This window comes from Heptranchias perlo, chromosome 32, assembly GCF_035084215.1.
Source record: "Heptranchias perlo isolate sHepPer1 chromosome 32, sHepPer1.hap1, whole genome shotgun sequence".
NCBI lineage: Eukaryota > Metazoa > Chordata > Chondrichthyes > Hexanchiformes > Hexanchidae > Heptranchias > Heptranchias perlo.
In genome coordinates this window covers 19,970,998-19,983,941 of record NC_090356.1, presented here as the reverse complement: position 1 = coordinate 19,983,941, position 12,944 = coordinate 19,970,998, and the positions used below count along the sequence as shown (strand labels likewise).

At 45.8% G+C, this 12,944-nt stretch overlaps 1 protein-coding gene across 4 annotated transcripts in view; it reads left to right on the top strand.

The window, feature by feature from the left end:
• The window catches only part of LOC137301143 (kazrin-like), a 656,751-nt gene that overhangs the window by 562,529 nt on the left and 81,278 nt on the right, over window positions 1-12,944 (top strand). For all 4 annotated transcript variants that reach the window (XM_067970588.1, XM_067970590.1, XM_067970592.1 and 1 more), the window contains 2 exons: window positions 8,227-8,413; window positions 9,983-10,113. In XM_067970588.1, the coding sequence (XP_067826689.1) occupies window positions 8,227-8,413; window positions 9,983-10,113 (318 nt within the window). The remainder of the gene's footprint in view (window positions 1-8,226; window positions 8,414-9,982; window positions 10,114-12,944) is intronic.

Below are 12,944 nucleotides of genomic sequence, written 5' to 3'. Positions count from 1 at the left end.
AAATTGGTCAACCTTTGGGTAAACCCATGGGTTTGGCCGGGGAGGAGGGGGTTTAGGGGTGGGTTGACCTGGCATCTCTCTGACTGATGGGGAGGCATTTGCTTCCTGTCACGGATCCCTACCCGTCCCCCACCCCCACCCCGGTGATAAAATGTCACGCTGGGGGAGGGAAACATCCCGTTGTGAGCAGAATGGAGCTTGTTTACATGATGTCACGAGCAAGCCTGGAAAATGTTTAGAGCCCCGCCACTGAGTGTTCCGGCCATTACTAAATATTCTGGGGATTAGTCCCGTGGGGAAGTGTTGCCCATGTGCTTGTAGGAAAATAGGAACAGAAGTAGGCCATTCAGTCCCTCAAGCCTGTTCCGCCATTCAATTAGATCATGGCCGATCTGTATCTTAACTCCATTTACCCGCCTAGGTTCCGTAACCCATAATACCCTTGGCTGACAAAAATTTATCAATCTCAGTTTTGAAATTTTCAATTGACCCCCAGCCTCGACAGCTTTTTGGGGGAGAGAGTTCCAGATTTACACCACCCTTTGTGTGAAGAAGTTCTTCCTGTCATCACCTCTGAACGGCCAAGCTCTAATTTTAAGGTTATACCCCCTTGTTTTGGACTCCCCCACCAGAGGAAATAGTTTCTTTCTATCTATCCTATCAACTCCTTTAATCATCTCAAACAGCTCAATTGGATCACCCCTTAATCTTCTATACTCAAGGGAATGCAAGTCTAGTGTATGTGGAGGGCAGTGTCTGCTTCTCTGCAAATGTCTTTTAATCACAACTTCAAAACAAAGTCAAATTTGTGAGAACTGCACAGTAATTGCATCTGGGAAACCAAGTGCATTGGCCACATTGCAGTACCTCGCCCATGGCTGTTTTGAGCCTAGACAATGAGTTGTCAGCAGGGTATTTGACTGCAGTGGGCATCACCGTTATGCCCAATCCTGGATTCACCCCTCCTGCCCTCCTCGCCTGATACACACACACAGTAGTGGGACCCCTGCCTCATTTTCCCCTTGCTAACCCCCCAGACCAGGTGTGGTTGCTTTATTGCTGCCGGTGTCAAAATCACCAACTCAGCACAGACTGAAAAGCTAAGACCGTTAATGGTTACTGCAATGAGCAGCCACTGTTGGGAACTGTACCTGGCTGAAAACTCCTCGATGAAGCTAGGCCCTGCAGGGATGTGTACTAGAGGCCGGCTCATCATACAACCTAAGTGCTGTGTTACAGGGTTTGTCATTGTGATTCCCCACCTCCCCCCCATTCTGAGTTCCAAATCTCAGCAGTGTCCTGAATGGAGACCAGGCCCAACCTCAGCGTTTATATAACACCACATTACATCTCTCAGAAAGATCTCAAAGTGCTTCACATACAATGAATTACTTTGAAGTGCAGAGACAGTTATGTTGACAGATGTCACAAGCATGTTATGCACAGCAGGATCCCAGAAACAACAATGAGCTAAATGATCAGTTGACCTCTTTTGATTGAGGGAGGAATGTTGGCCAGGACACCGAGAGAGCTCCCTTCTCATTTTTGAATAATGCCAGGAGATTTTTAGCATCCTCCAGAATCACTACAGGAAGCAGACGTGTCCTCAGTTTAACACCTCATCCAAAGGAGCATTCCCTCGGTACGGCACCGAGGCGTCAGTCTGGACAGTGCGCTGAAGTCCGGGAGTAGTGCGTGCACTCACAACCTGCCGACTTCGGGAGTGGGTCAATATCCTGCCTTCTTTGGCTGCAAGTGGTAGACTGTGTGAGGGAGCGCGAAATAGCGGAAGGGGAGAATATTAATCCCGCTAGAGAAGGGAGTCTCACCTGCAAGCAAGAACCCAAGTATCAGCTAGTACTGAAACCAGGCTTCATAACCAAGGGCTGGCAATTTAATCCATCTGAATGCAGCCCCCATTGCTTACACTCTGCCACTCTTTTCATGCCATTTATTTTATGCCACCTGCTCTCTTAGCACCTTGAGCTCAGTTTTCTATGAAATTCCCAACCCATGGATGGATGGACTATAGGCTCTGCACATAGGTCCTGTCCCCCATATTTGTTTGGCATGGGTTATATTCCCCTTTCTCCCTACTCCAAATCCTGCAATTACCTCTCATGTTTCCCCCACCCCCTCTCTCTGCCCCCAAATTCTTATGGTTGAACTTCCATGATGACCAATGTGGAAGGTCCCATTGCTGTGTGATCCAATCCGGGCTGACCATGGTCTCCTGGTACTTCCTTGATTCCGTTACGGGGTCAGGGGGCGAATTTCCTAGCATTTTCCCTGAAATTGGTCACTTTTTTTTCTTCTCTGTTTGTCACCCTCTCCAAGAGTGAGCAGCCAGGGAGGATGGTGCCCATCGTTAACGGACAGGCAGGCTGAGCATCGATGGGGCCTGATGTTCCTTTCTCACCTTTTTCATATGTTTGTAGGTGCACGAGTCCATTGAGTTCCGTTTGGGTTGATTGATTAGCTTTCGCTGGCTTATTCGACAAGATCCGACCGAGATATTTAACACACTTTTGTTTTATTGCAGGACGATATGCAGATTTTAGAAATGTGTTAGATTAGACACCACTGTTATCACTGGGCGATTGCACTAGGGGGAATAAAACACTTTAACCAGCACTCATTAATATTGAGCTCCCACTGCTGCTACCCCAGTGACACACCTATACCCACCAGTACTTCACCGTGGTGTTGTGTATGGCACTAAATACTCTCCTCAGGCACAGCCAAAATTTGGACGAGCAGAATCCAGAATTGTACCACTGAGTGATTTTCACAGTACAAATAGGCACAGCTTGAAAACCACTCGCCCACCATTAAACTTGTTAAAATCCCAGTGACATTTTTAAAAATGATTTTAGTATGTGTTCGAGTAGGATAGACGTCCTCCCAGGGTCCTGAAGTGTTACTTGCTGCGCTGGAAGGTTCTGGATACATCGTCTGGTGTCGGGCAGGCAGTCGCTCATTAACATCAGCATGAAATCAAGTTGTAGTTAAAGTCACCTCAACACAAAGTATGCAATTATTCTACACAGACAGACAGACAACCACAGACTCAAAAGTTTGATCTGACCCCTCCCTGTCCTGATTTGTACTACAATTTTAAAAATGCAGTACAAATCTTTTAAATACAGTAATTTTCCACAGAATGTCAGTACCTTAATGTAATGTACCTCACATCTCTCACTGTAACACTCTCTGATATAATCCACACCCCTCACTGTAACACCCTGATGCACCCTGTACCCCAGTATAATTCCCAGATATACCCTGCACCCCTCACTGTAACACTCTCTGATATACCCTGCACCCTTCACTGTAACACTCTCTGATATACCCCGCACCCCTCACTATAACACTCTCTGATATACCCCGCACCCCTCCCTGTAACACTCTCTGATACACCCCGCACCCCTCACTGTAACACACTCAGATATACCCCGCACCCCTCACTGTAACACTCTCTGATATACCCCGCACCCCTCCCTGTAACACTCTCTGATACACCCCGCACCCATCACAATAACACTCTCTGATATACCTCACACCCCTCACTGTAACACTCTCTGATACACCCCGCACCCCTCACTATAACACTCTCTGATATACCTCACACCCCTCACTGTAACACTCTCTGATATACCCCGCACCCCTCACTGTAACACTCTCTGATATACCCCACACCCCTCACTGTAACACTCTCTGATATACCCCACACCCCTCACTGTAACACTTTTTGACAATAAATGCACTTTGTTTGAGGCTCCTTCTTTCCCCCAGTTTCCCCTCCCCCCCCACTATGAAGGTACTGACTCTGCCTCTGATACCCTTCCATGGCAGCTAGCTGCTCTCCACTCCTTGCCCCAAGTGGCCATTGTTCATTTGTGAGCCAGATCTCGATGTCACACTTTTTAGCACATGTCACTGGATAGTGATCAAGAACAGGAGCCCTGGCAGATTTCCCCCCTCCCCTAACCCTAGAGCACTGAGGCCAATTGTAGTGCTCCAACACCTGTCATGTCTGGGACCTATGGTGCAGCACAGACAAGGGATTGAACCTGGGCCCTTCTGGGCTGTACAGCTGAGTGCTGCACCAGGCAGTACATTTACCCACTAAACCATTGAGGAACCTAAGTCTCCCTATGAAAAAGAGCAATTGTATGAAGTTCCCTCTCTAACCGAGCCATTACTGAAGCTGCCTGTATAGAGCATTAGTGCCTCCAGCTTCCAATGCACAAGTCTTGCGCAGCCAGTACCAACCCCAAAATAAACCAATCTTCCCAGCGGCAAGCCTTCTTGAGTGGGAAGCTTTCTTTGGTGTTGCTGCCAGATTTGTGTGGCCTGCCGATGAGCATTGACTATAAGCACTTTTGTGGTCCCTAGACAATGGTGGGCTGCACGCCCGTGATTTCATGAGATGCTCTTCCTAGGAGTGCTGCTCCCCATCGGGAGCTCCACATCGCAGAGTCACTCAAATGAAAATCACCACGGTAATGATTTTCCGGCACCCTCCCCCACACCATCAAAGGAGACGTCATAAGTGCACCCCTCCCTTTTCTGTCAAAGTTTTGAGTTGTTTATTGTTTAACTCACGTGTCGACAGTGGGCAGCTCACTGGGAGCCAGGCTTTATATTCAGACCAAAATATCCCACAAGACCCGGCAACCGTACCTCTTTGGGTATCGAGCTGATTTAAAGAAAGAAGTGCCAAGGTCAGTCTGTGACGTTTCCAGACAGCTTTGTAACAATACAACGTTTTCAAATAAGCAGGCCTTGGCTCTTTATAATACAGCACAAAGCAGGACTGACCTGACCTAAAGTGGGGACTGAGCAGGACAGCAATCAAAGACAATGACACTTCATTCACTATCTCAAATAAAACTCATTCACATTTGTTACATGGAGTCCCTGAACTTCAATGGCTCTTGTGATATTTGTGGATTTTAAGAGGCATTGATAAGTTTCACAGGGTTTCCCTCAGCTTTACAGAACTTCAAGTATCCCTCACAGCCAACACAGCCCAAAATCCATACATCTCCTTGGCATTACCAACACTCGCCAAAACTCAGCGCCTGATATCAGCCACTTTCAATAAAAAGATTGTACCTGAGAGCTGCTTTTCTCTTCTCTCCCCCCCAGAAGGTTGGGTGATTCATGTGTAATCTTGTCCCTGGTCACCCAGTGAATCTTTGTGTTTCCTCCCCTTAACTGAAGCTTGTAAGTGTTGCCCCCATACCCCAACTCACATTTCCTGCATACCTATCTCATTTCCTACTTCTTCCCCTCCACCAAGGACATCCCATCTGACAACTGGCGATATGTCCTGAATCCTTATGGAGATCCCAGATATGGGAATCGTTATCCCATTCATGTCATTTTATGCAGCATAATGTCCCATAGTGTAACAGGAATTCATTCTTAAAGAAGGGATCAAATGCAGCCTAACGTCACTCAGGGACTCTGACACAAACTCCCTTTACTAATGATTACATTGTCAAAAGCCTATTACATGGGTTTATAGGATTTTTTAAAATACAATTAAGCGAGGAATGGAATATTTCCCTCCCCCACACTCTGTGCCCTGTGATATGAATCACACAGATTATTGTAGATAAGAAAAAAATCTACTGGAACTTCCATTATCGCCTATAATGGATTGGCCCTCTCTTTCCCCCCTCCCCTTGTGGTAATTGGATAATCGAGAGTCCCCAGGTTCTTATATGTATGGTACAGCAATACTCTGAGTACAGGAATCAAGAGCAGTACAATACGAATAACAAGAGAAACACAATTTACTTAGAAGAAATGAAAAGCAAACCAAAGAAGCTGGGCAGTGCAGATAATGGAGGTTCCAGTATAAACTATTTGTTACAGGATGTCAAGCTGTATCTTATTATGGAACGATGAGGAACAATGTGCAGCCAGGAGAGAAAACACAAACCTTAAAGGCAAAACTTCAACAGGAAACTGCACATTTATCTGTTATTGTGCTACAGTCCCTGGTACACTTTCTGGATTGTTCAAGAGATTCAGTGTCCAGTTTTGTTCAATTCCCACCCACCACCACCTGTAGAACCAGACAGCTAGAGGTGCCCGGCCTGCCTACCCTCCGACTGGGAGTCCCAACAGCCTCCCAGTGGAGCTAACCAGACTGCCCCACATTTGCGATACATCTTTGTGATAATGACTTCTAATGAGGAACTTTTGTGTTGCAGTTTTACACCCATCTGTTACTTAACCAATGTAGCCCAGTGTTTCAGGCCAGTTTTTTAAATCTCACGTCAAACTAAAGATCTGAACATTTCTCAGGTTAACGAGAGAGCGTGTATGTTGGGCAGTGGCTCGAGGATGTATTGTTTCTTTAAGCACGTTCAAGGTCCTTAGTGCCAGTTCCTCAGAGCGTGTTGCAGTGTCGAGCTGACAGTAACCAGTAGCAACACAAAGATCAGTACAAACACTCAACGGTTCTGCCTACAAAGCGGAGAATACAAAAAACACACACACGCAAAATGGTTGCCAACTTCCCAGGTGCTGTAGTGATGTTTAAATGTGGTGTTAGTCTAGTTTGCCTTGACCTCTGGCGTTCGGAGTCTGTGAAATGGTCAGTAATGTGGACTGGTAGGCACAGTGCAAACGGCTGCCAATCTGGAGAGTTGAAATACCCTAGTGGGGAAAGTCTTCACCTCTGAAGAACCCAGATTAATGTCTTCTGCTGAACATGACTACATCCCCCAAGCTGTGTGTCCACTCTACCAGCCAGAGTTATCGAAGGTTGATGCTGAGGTTGCCCTGTACCAGATTAGAAGAGGTGTGTGTTCCACCAGCTGGGAAGGAGCCAAGTGTCTTTGTGTATCAGTCTGCAGCCCCTTCAAACGTGGAATCCCTGCTTCTGATGTGACAAAGTATCTGCTTTATGTACATTTATATTTTCCTTCTCTTTCTTTCTATGTTCTGGTGATATTGTTCCCAAGGTGCTGCCTGCTCTGTTGCAGATAATACTTTGGATTTTTTTTCAAGTGGCATTTAATCACTTTACGAGTGAAAAATTCTTAAACACTGCTTCTGCCTCTCGTCTCACAATTGTGAAACAAAGCTGCATCGTACTGTTGCCCCCTTATAAAGGGCAAGTCTGATCTGACTGGTTTCCTTTCCCTCCACCTTGGGGTGAGCCTGGTCCAGTTGAATTTCTGGCCAGTTTTACAAATTGGAAGTCAATCAGCTCCTGCTTTGTGTCCCCAGCAGAGCTCATCACAGTAACAGCCGGCCAGGGAATGACGCCTCGGCATGATATTTAAGTCATTTTTTTTCTCCGCTCTTCCAAAGATGCTGGGATTCAGTTCCAAAAGTGCTGATCACCGTCCGGGTCCTTGTCCAAATGTCCATACTCCATGTGTGAGCCTAGTGGACCCAAACTTGTCTTCACCCAACATTCACACAGCAGGAGATGTCGGATAGTGATCAGGAACAGAGGCCTCACCCTAGCCTAAGGGCACTGAGGCCAGTTGTAGGATTGAACATTAGATGGTGCATTGACACACGGTGTTCCATTCACCCGCTGAGCCATTGGGGCATTTAATTTTTTTAAATTTCTCCCCCCCCTCACAATCCCAGGGTCAATGTATTGTCGTCTCAACAAGGTGCCTACTCAAGCTCAACCAAGATGGTCCAATCAGCAGATTTTTCTCTTGCTCTTTCCCATCTTCCAGTAGTGTTCTGGTTTGAGGTGCAAGATGGTTCATTTATAACAGCCTCCTCCCCAAGCACAGCTCTTCAGAAAACTTTTAGGCCTGCTTACCCCACTTGTGACGTTGCCTCAATGGTAGCCATCAAATTGGACTTTCAACGTAGAACCTCAAATGGGTGACCACATCAGCGTGAGGCCAACACAAGTAACTCTCTAGTAGGCCGTCCAGGTACAGAACTGCCATTTCAGAGCATTCGAATCCTGATCAGAGGTAGTATTGTGTGTGTCTGTGAATGCACGCAGTCTTGCATGAGTTTCTCAGTAACTATAGGAAGTGTTAGGTTCTTGCTGAATGACTGGGTTTGCATCACATTTAACCTTTTTTTAGTGATTGTGCTGTAGATGAAGTTGGGGGCCCTGCACGTTTTTCCCCTAGTGATCGTTCATCCCCTCCAGAGGTCCCGTTTCAGGCCACGCAGTTACCCAGCTGTTCACCGAATTTCATCCAGCTTCCGTTTTTCTTGCAGGCCAAGCAGTCCTTAGCCACGCTGACCAAGGACGTCCCCAAGCGACACTCGCTGGCAATGCCGAGCGAGAGTATGTTAAACGGGAATCAGGAGTGGGTGACGCAGTCTGACCTTCCGCTCACTGCCGCGATCCGACAGAGCCAGCAGACGTTGTATCACGCACATCACCACTCGGTTGACAGGCAAGGTAAGAGGTCAACGGTCGAGGACCCTTCAGGTTTGCCAATTCCATCCATTTCTGCTGTCTAAATTTGATCGATGGAACAACAGTGAATACATTTCTCAGAAAACCACCAATTCCCTTCAGTCTATCCCGTAAAAACATTCTTTGCACCTTTCCAAATCCACATTTCATCAAATTATAGAATTTACAGCACAAAAGGAGACTATTCGGCCCATTGTGCCTGTGCTGGTACTAGCTCTTCCACTGGCACTGCCTACTCTAATCCCATTTTCCTGCCCTTTCCCCAAATCCTTGGATATTCTTCCTTTTCAAATAATCCAGTTCCCTTTTAAATGACACTATGGTCTGCCTCAGTTGTGGAAAAACATTCTATGTTCGAAGGACTTTGGGGGGAAAAGTCCAGTAACTTCCCTTTTCATTCTTTTGGTGGTAATCCTGAGACTATATCCAAACTTATTACACAATACCTACACTTATTGAAGTAGTTTATTTGCTTTCCGCGGGCTGTGCTAAAACACTTAAGAATGTTTTCTAGAGAGGAAGGCTCTAGGCCAGTCCATTAGCAGCCGGACTCGGGTAGGACTGAAGGGAGGAGGAGAGAGGACACTGGTTTTTCTCAGCAAATGCTGACACGCGGACCGGGCCCCCAAAACACTGATGTGAGAATGAAATGCTGCTGGTTGGCGCACACTTAATTGTTACTCTATATATAAACCATCCAAACCCTTTGATTAGATTCCAGCCTGTTACTCCCAGGTATCCCTTATTCTATATATTAACCGTCCAAACCCCTCGATTAGATTCTAGCAACTCGCGTGGGGTACATACCATTCCTTTTGTATTGTGCTCAATGTGTTGGTGCACTCAGTGTGAGGTGTTGGTGAACTCAGTGTGAGGTGTTGGTGAACTCAGTGTGAGGTGTTGGTGAACTCAGTGTGAGGTGTTGGTGAACTCAGTGTGAGGTGTTGGTGAACTCAGTGTGAGGGATTGGTGCACTCAGTGTGAGGGATTGGTGCACTCAGTGTGAGGGATTGGTGCACTCAGATTGAGGGATTGGTGCACTCAGATTGAGGGATTGGTGCACTCAATTTGAGGGGTTGGTGAACTCAGTGTGTGGTGAGTTCAACATGGAGAGCATTAGAGCCGAGTCAGATCATGTCCACGCAGACGCACTTTCCGGCTAGAATCACTGAATAGTGATCAGGAGTGGAACTCTGAAAGCCTAGAGATGTTTGGACCCAACTCTGGAGCTTCATTGTCACCCCAACAGTGGTCAACTAACGCTACACTGACCAGGGATTGAGCCTGGGGCGTTCCAGAGTGCAACACAAGGTGCACTGAGCCATTGGGCTTTTTTTTCTCTCTCTTTGTTTTTTGAAGGACATCTCCACTGTTTGACAAACCCTGACCCCCCCCCACCCCTTCACAGTGTTGAACCACTCAAGTAGTTAGACATCATCTTCTCGGTACCTTCAGGTAGAGGAAGAGAAGGGTAAAAATGGCTTTAGCTCAGTTGGGGATAAAGGTGAGAGGTCACACATTGATCACTGTTTATGTTTAATCTTTACACAGGAATACGAGTCAGTCCCTGTCACTCGAGGCAACCGTCCATCATCTCGGACGCCTCGGTGCTTGAAGGTGAAAGGTCGTCCACACCAAGTGACATCAACTCACCGCGACATCGGACACACTCACTCTGTAATGTAAGAAACACTTGTGGGATCGCTGATCTGTTCCACATTCAGTAACTGGGGCAAATCTCCATCCGCACGTACAGTAACTCGCTCCAGTCAGCCTAAACTCAACGCTCCTCCGGACTAATCCCTACATCAAGAACTAGTAGCTTCCCACTAAACTGTGTTTATCACTGGTTTTTCAATGATCAGTTGCCTCATTGTAACCAGTTAGACTGATCTTTAAAGACTAATATAACCAAGCCACCTATCAATAGTGCACCTATAACAATCCCACTGAAACCCATCTTATATTTACTGAGCTGCAGGAGAAGTTAGCCCATGTGTGGCTGTTCCATCGCACCTGCACAGTTAGTACCCTGTGACTTTGATGGTCCTTTGAGAGGTTCCTCGCTGGAAGCACAGCCTCACTCAACTTGCCCTCTACTTCCTGAAGGTTCATCTTCTGAAACTCAGGCTGGAAACTGTGCTTTCAGTGATGGCAGCAAGTCCGCCATGGTTATTAGTTCTGGCTTCTGTACACAAAGGGGGTCATTTTTGTTAAAAGTCGGATCGCCAGGTGGTGAAGGATGGAATACTAGAGCCTGGTCTTCAGTTGCTTCCAAGCCTTTATTCACAGAGATCCCCTTTAGACACCGTGCACCCCCTAGATAAACTCCCTCTTATAAATGGATACAAGAGAGTCCCCAATTGATACCCACCACCTGAATACAATTAACACTAATTGATATAAATCACATGGATACACTTAACAATTTTGACTTTGGCCGATAGTGTAAAACGGGCAATATTGGATCAGCTGCCCGTGATAGTTGAAGTCAATGGAAATAAAAATGGGAAGAGATGTAAAAGGGGCTGCCGTCTCGTTATCACCCGTTTTACACAGTCGCACAAAGTCAAAATCTACTCCAAAGAGTCCACACACAAAATTTATGGAAAATTACTATTTTTAAAAAAAATGCAAATCTGTTTTTCATAAGTAGTAAAGCTACCAAATTGCAATGAAGCTAATTGCTTAATTTGAAGGCTATTTTTTGTGTTGAATGGATTGTGCATTGGACAGTAGACATTCCTGGTGATGAACCTAATTTTTCCATTGACCCACAGTCATCATGGCACAATGATTTAATTGTCGAATGTGAATGCATTGAGCATGAAGGATGAGGAGTGCACGGAGAGCTAGTGCCGATCCTGGTTACAAAAACAAAGGAAAATCCCCACATAAAACAAGCACTGGAGCAGAAAAGGCTAAGAAGAGATGTAATAGAGACTTTTTTTAATAGAGTCAATAAGGAAAGACTATTTCCTCTGGTTAGGGAGTCAGTGATAAGGGGTCATCGATTTAAAGTTAGCACCAAGAGAGTCATGAGAGAGGTTAGGAAAAATTTCTTCATGCGGAGGGTCGTGGAACGCTTTGTCACAGGGAGTGGTTGAAACAAAGACTGTTTGCATCTTTTAAGGGAAAATTGGAAGCAAAGGAAGATACAGGACTATGGGGAGAGCACAGGGCAGTGAGATTAGTTTTGGATTGCTCTAGCAAAGAGCTGGCACAGATATGATGGGCCAAATGGCCGCCTTCTGTGCTTTAAACTTCAGTGGTTCTACATTCTCAGAACTTGATTCTGAAGCTACATTGTCAGAACCTTTTGATTGCATCTCACAACTTGCTCCAAGGCTCCCATTACTCATCTTGAATTTAAATAAAACAACAACAATCAGATCCCTTCTTCGATTTGTCTGTAACTTATTTCCAGATATCCGATTCTATTTATAAAGTAGCGTAATCCCTTGATTAGATTACAGTTGGAACTTACTCCTTTGAAAGAAAAGCCCTCTGAACTCCAGTCTCAGAAACCCACCTTTGCCCCCACCCTCACATTAGCATGTTTCTGTTTCTCACACCTTTTCCTGTCTGTATCTGGTTCCCTCATCTAGTGCTGAATTGTGGGTAGCTTTGAGCTTTAGATTGTTGACCACTGGGAAGTGAGTCAAGATTGACCAAATTCCTTTCCGTTGATTCAAACCCAAGTCGCAATGTCCTTCCAACTCACTGTTCTACCTAATTCTACAGCCTGAATGAGTACAATGGTGCTGATAAAATTGGGTTGGAATATTTCAGTTTGTACCTTCAGTCAACTTCACCCTCCCACCACCCATTCATTCCCAAGGGTTTCATGTCCTCCCACTCCTTCCACTCCACCATTGGTGGCCGTGCCTTCAGCTGTCTAGGCCCCAAGTTTTGGAATTCCTTCCCTAAACATCTCCACCTCTCTCCTCCTCAAAGACGCTCCTTAAAACCTACCTCTTTGACCAAGCTTTTACTTATCCATCCTAATATCTCCTTTGTGTCAGTGTCATTTTTTGTCTGATTACACTCGCGTGAAGCTCCTTGAGACATTTTCCTACATTAAAGGTGCTATGTAAATGCAAGTTGTTGCTAAGATCAGGCTGGTTCTCGAGATCTTCCGCCCCATTGTGATGTTGAGTAAGTTCAGATCATCAAAGGACAGGTGCGTGGTGCTCCCACCTATAATGCCACAATATAATCTTCAGGAGGTGAACTCTGCATCTCCAACAGCACCCAATTGCTCCTCGCTCCAAAACTTCAAAAAAATGTGGAGCTGCTTTCCACTGGTCCTCCAATAAAGAAAGACTGACTTGCATTTATATAACGCCCTTGACTATGTCAGGACATCCCAAAGTGCTTTACAGCCAATGAAGTACTTTTGAAATGTTGTCATTGTTGTAATGTAGGAAGCCAATTTGTGCACGACAAGGTTCCACAAACAGCAATATGTTAATGACCAGATAATCTATTTTTAGTGATGTTGGTTGAGGAA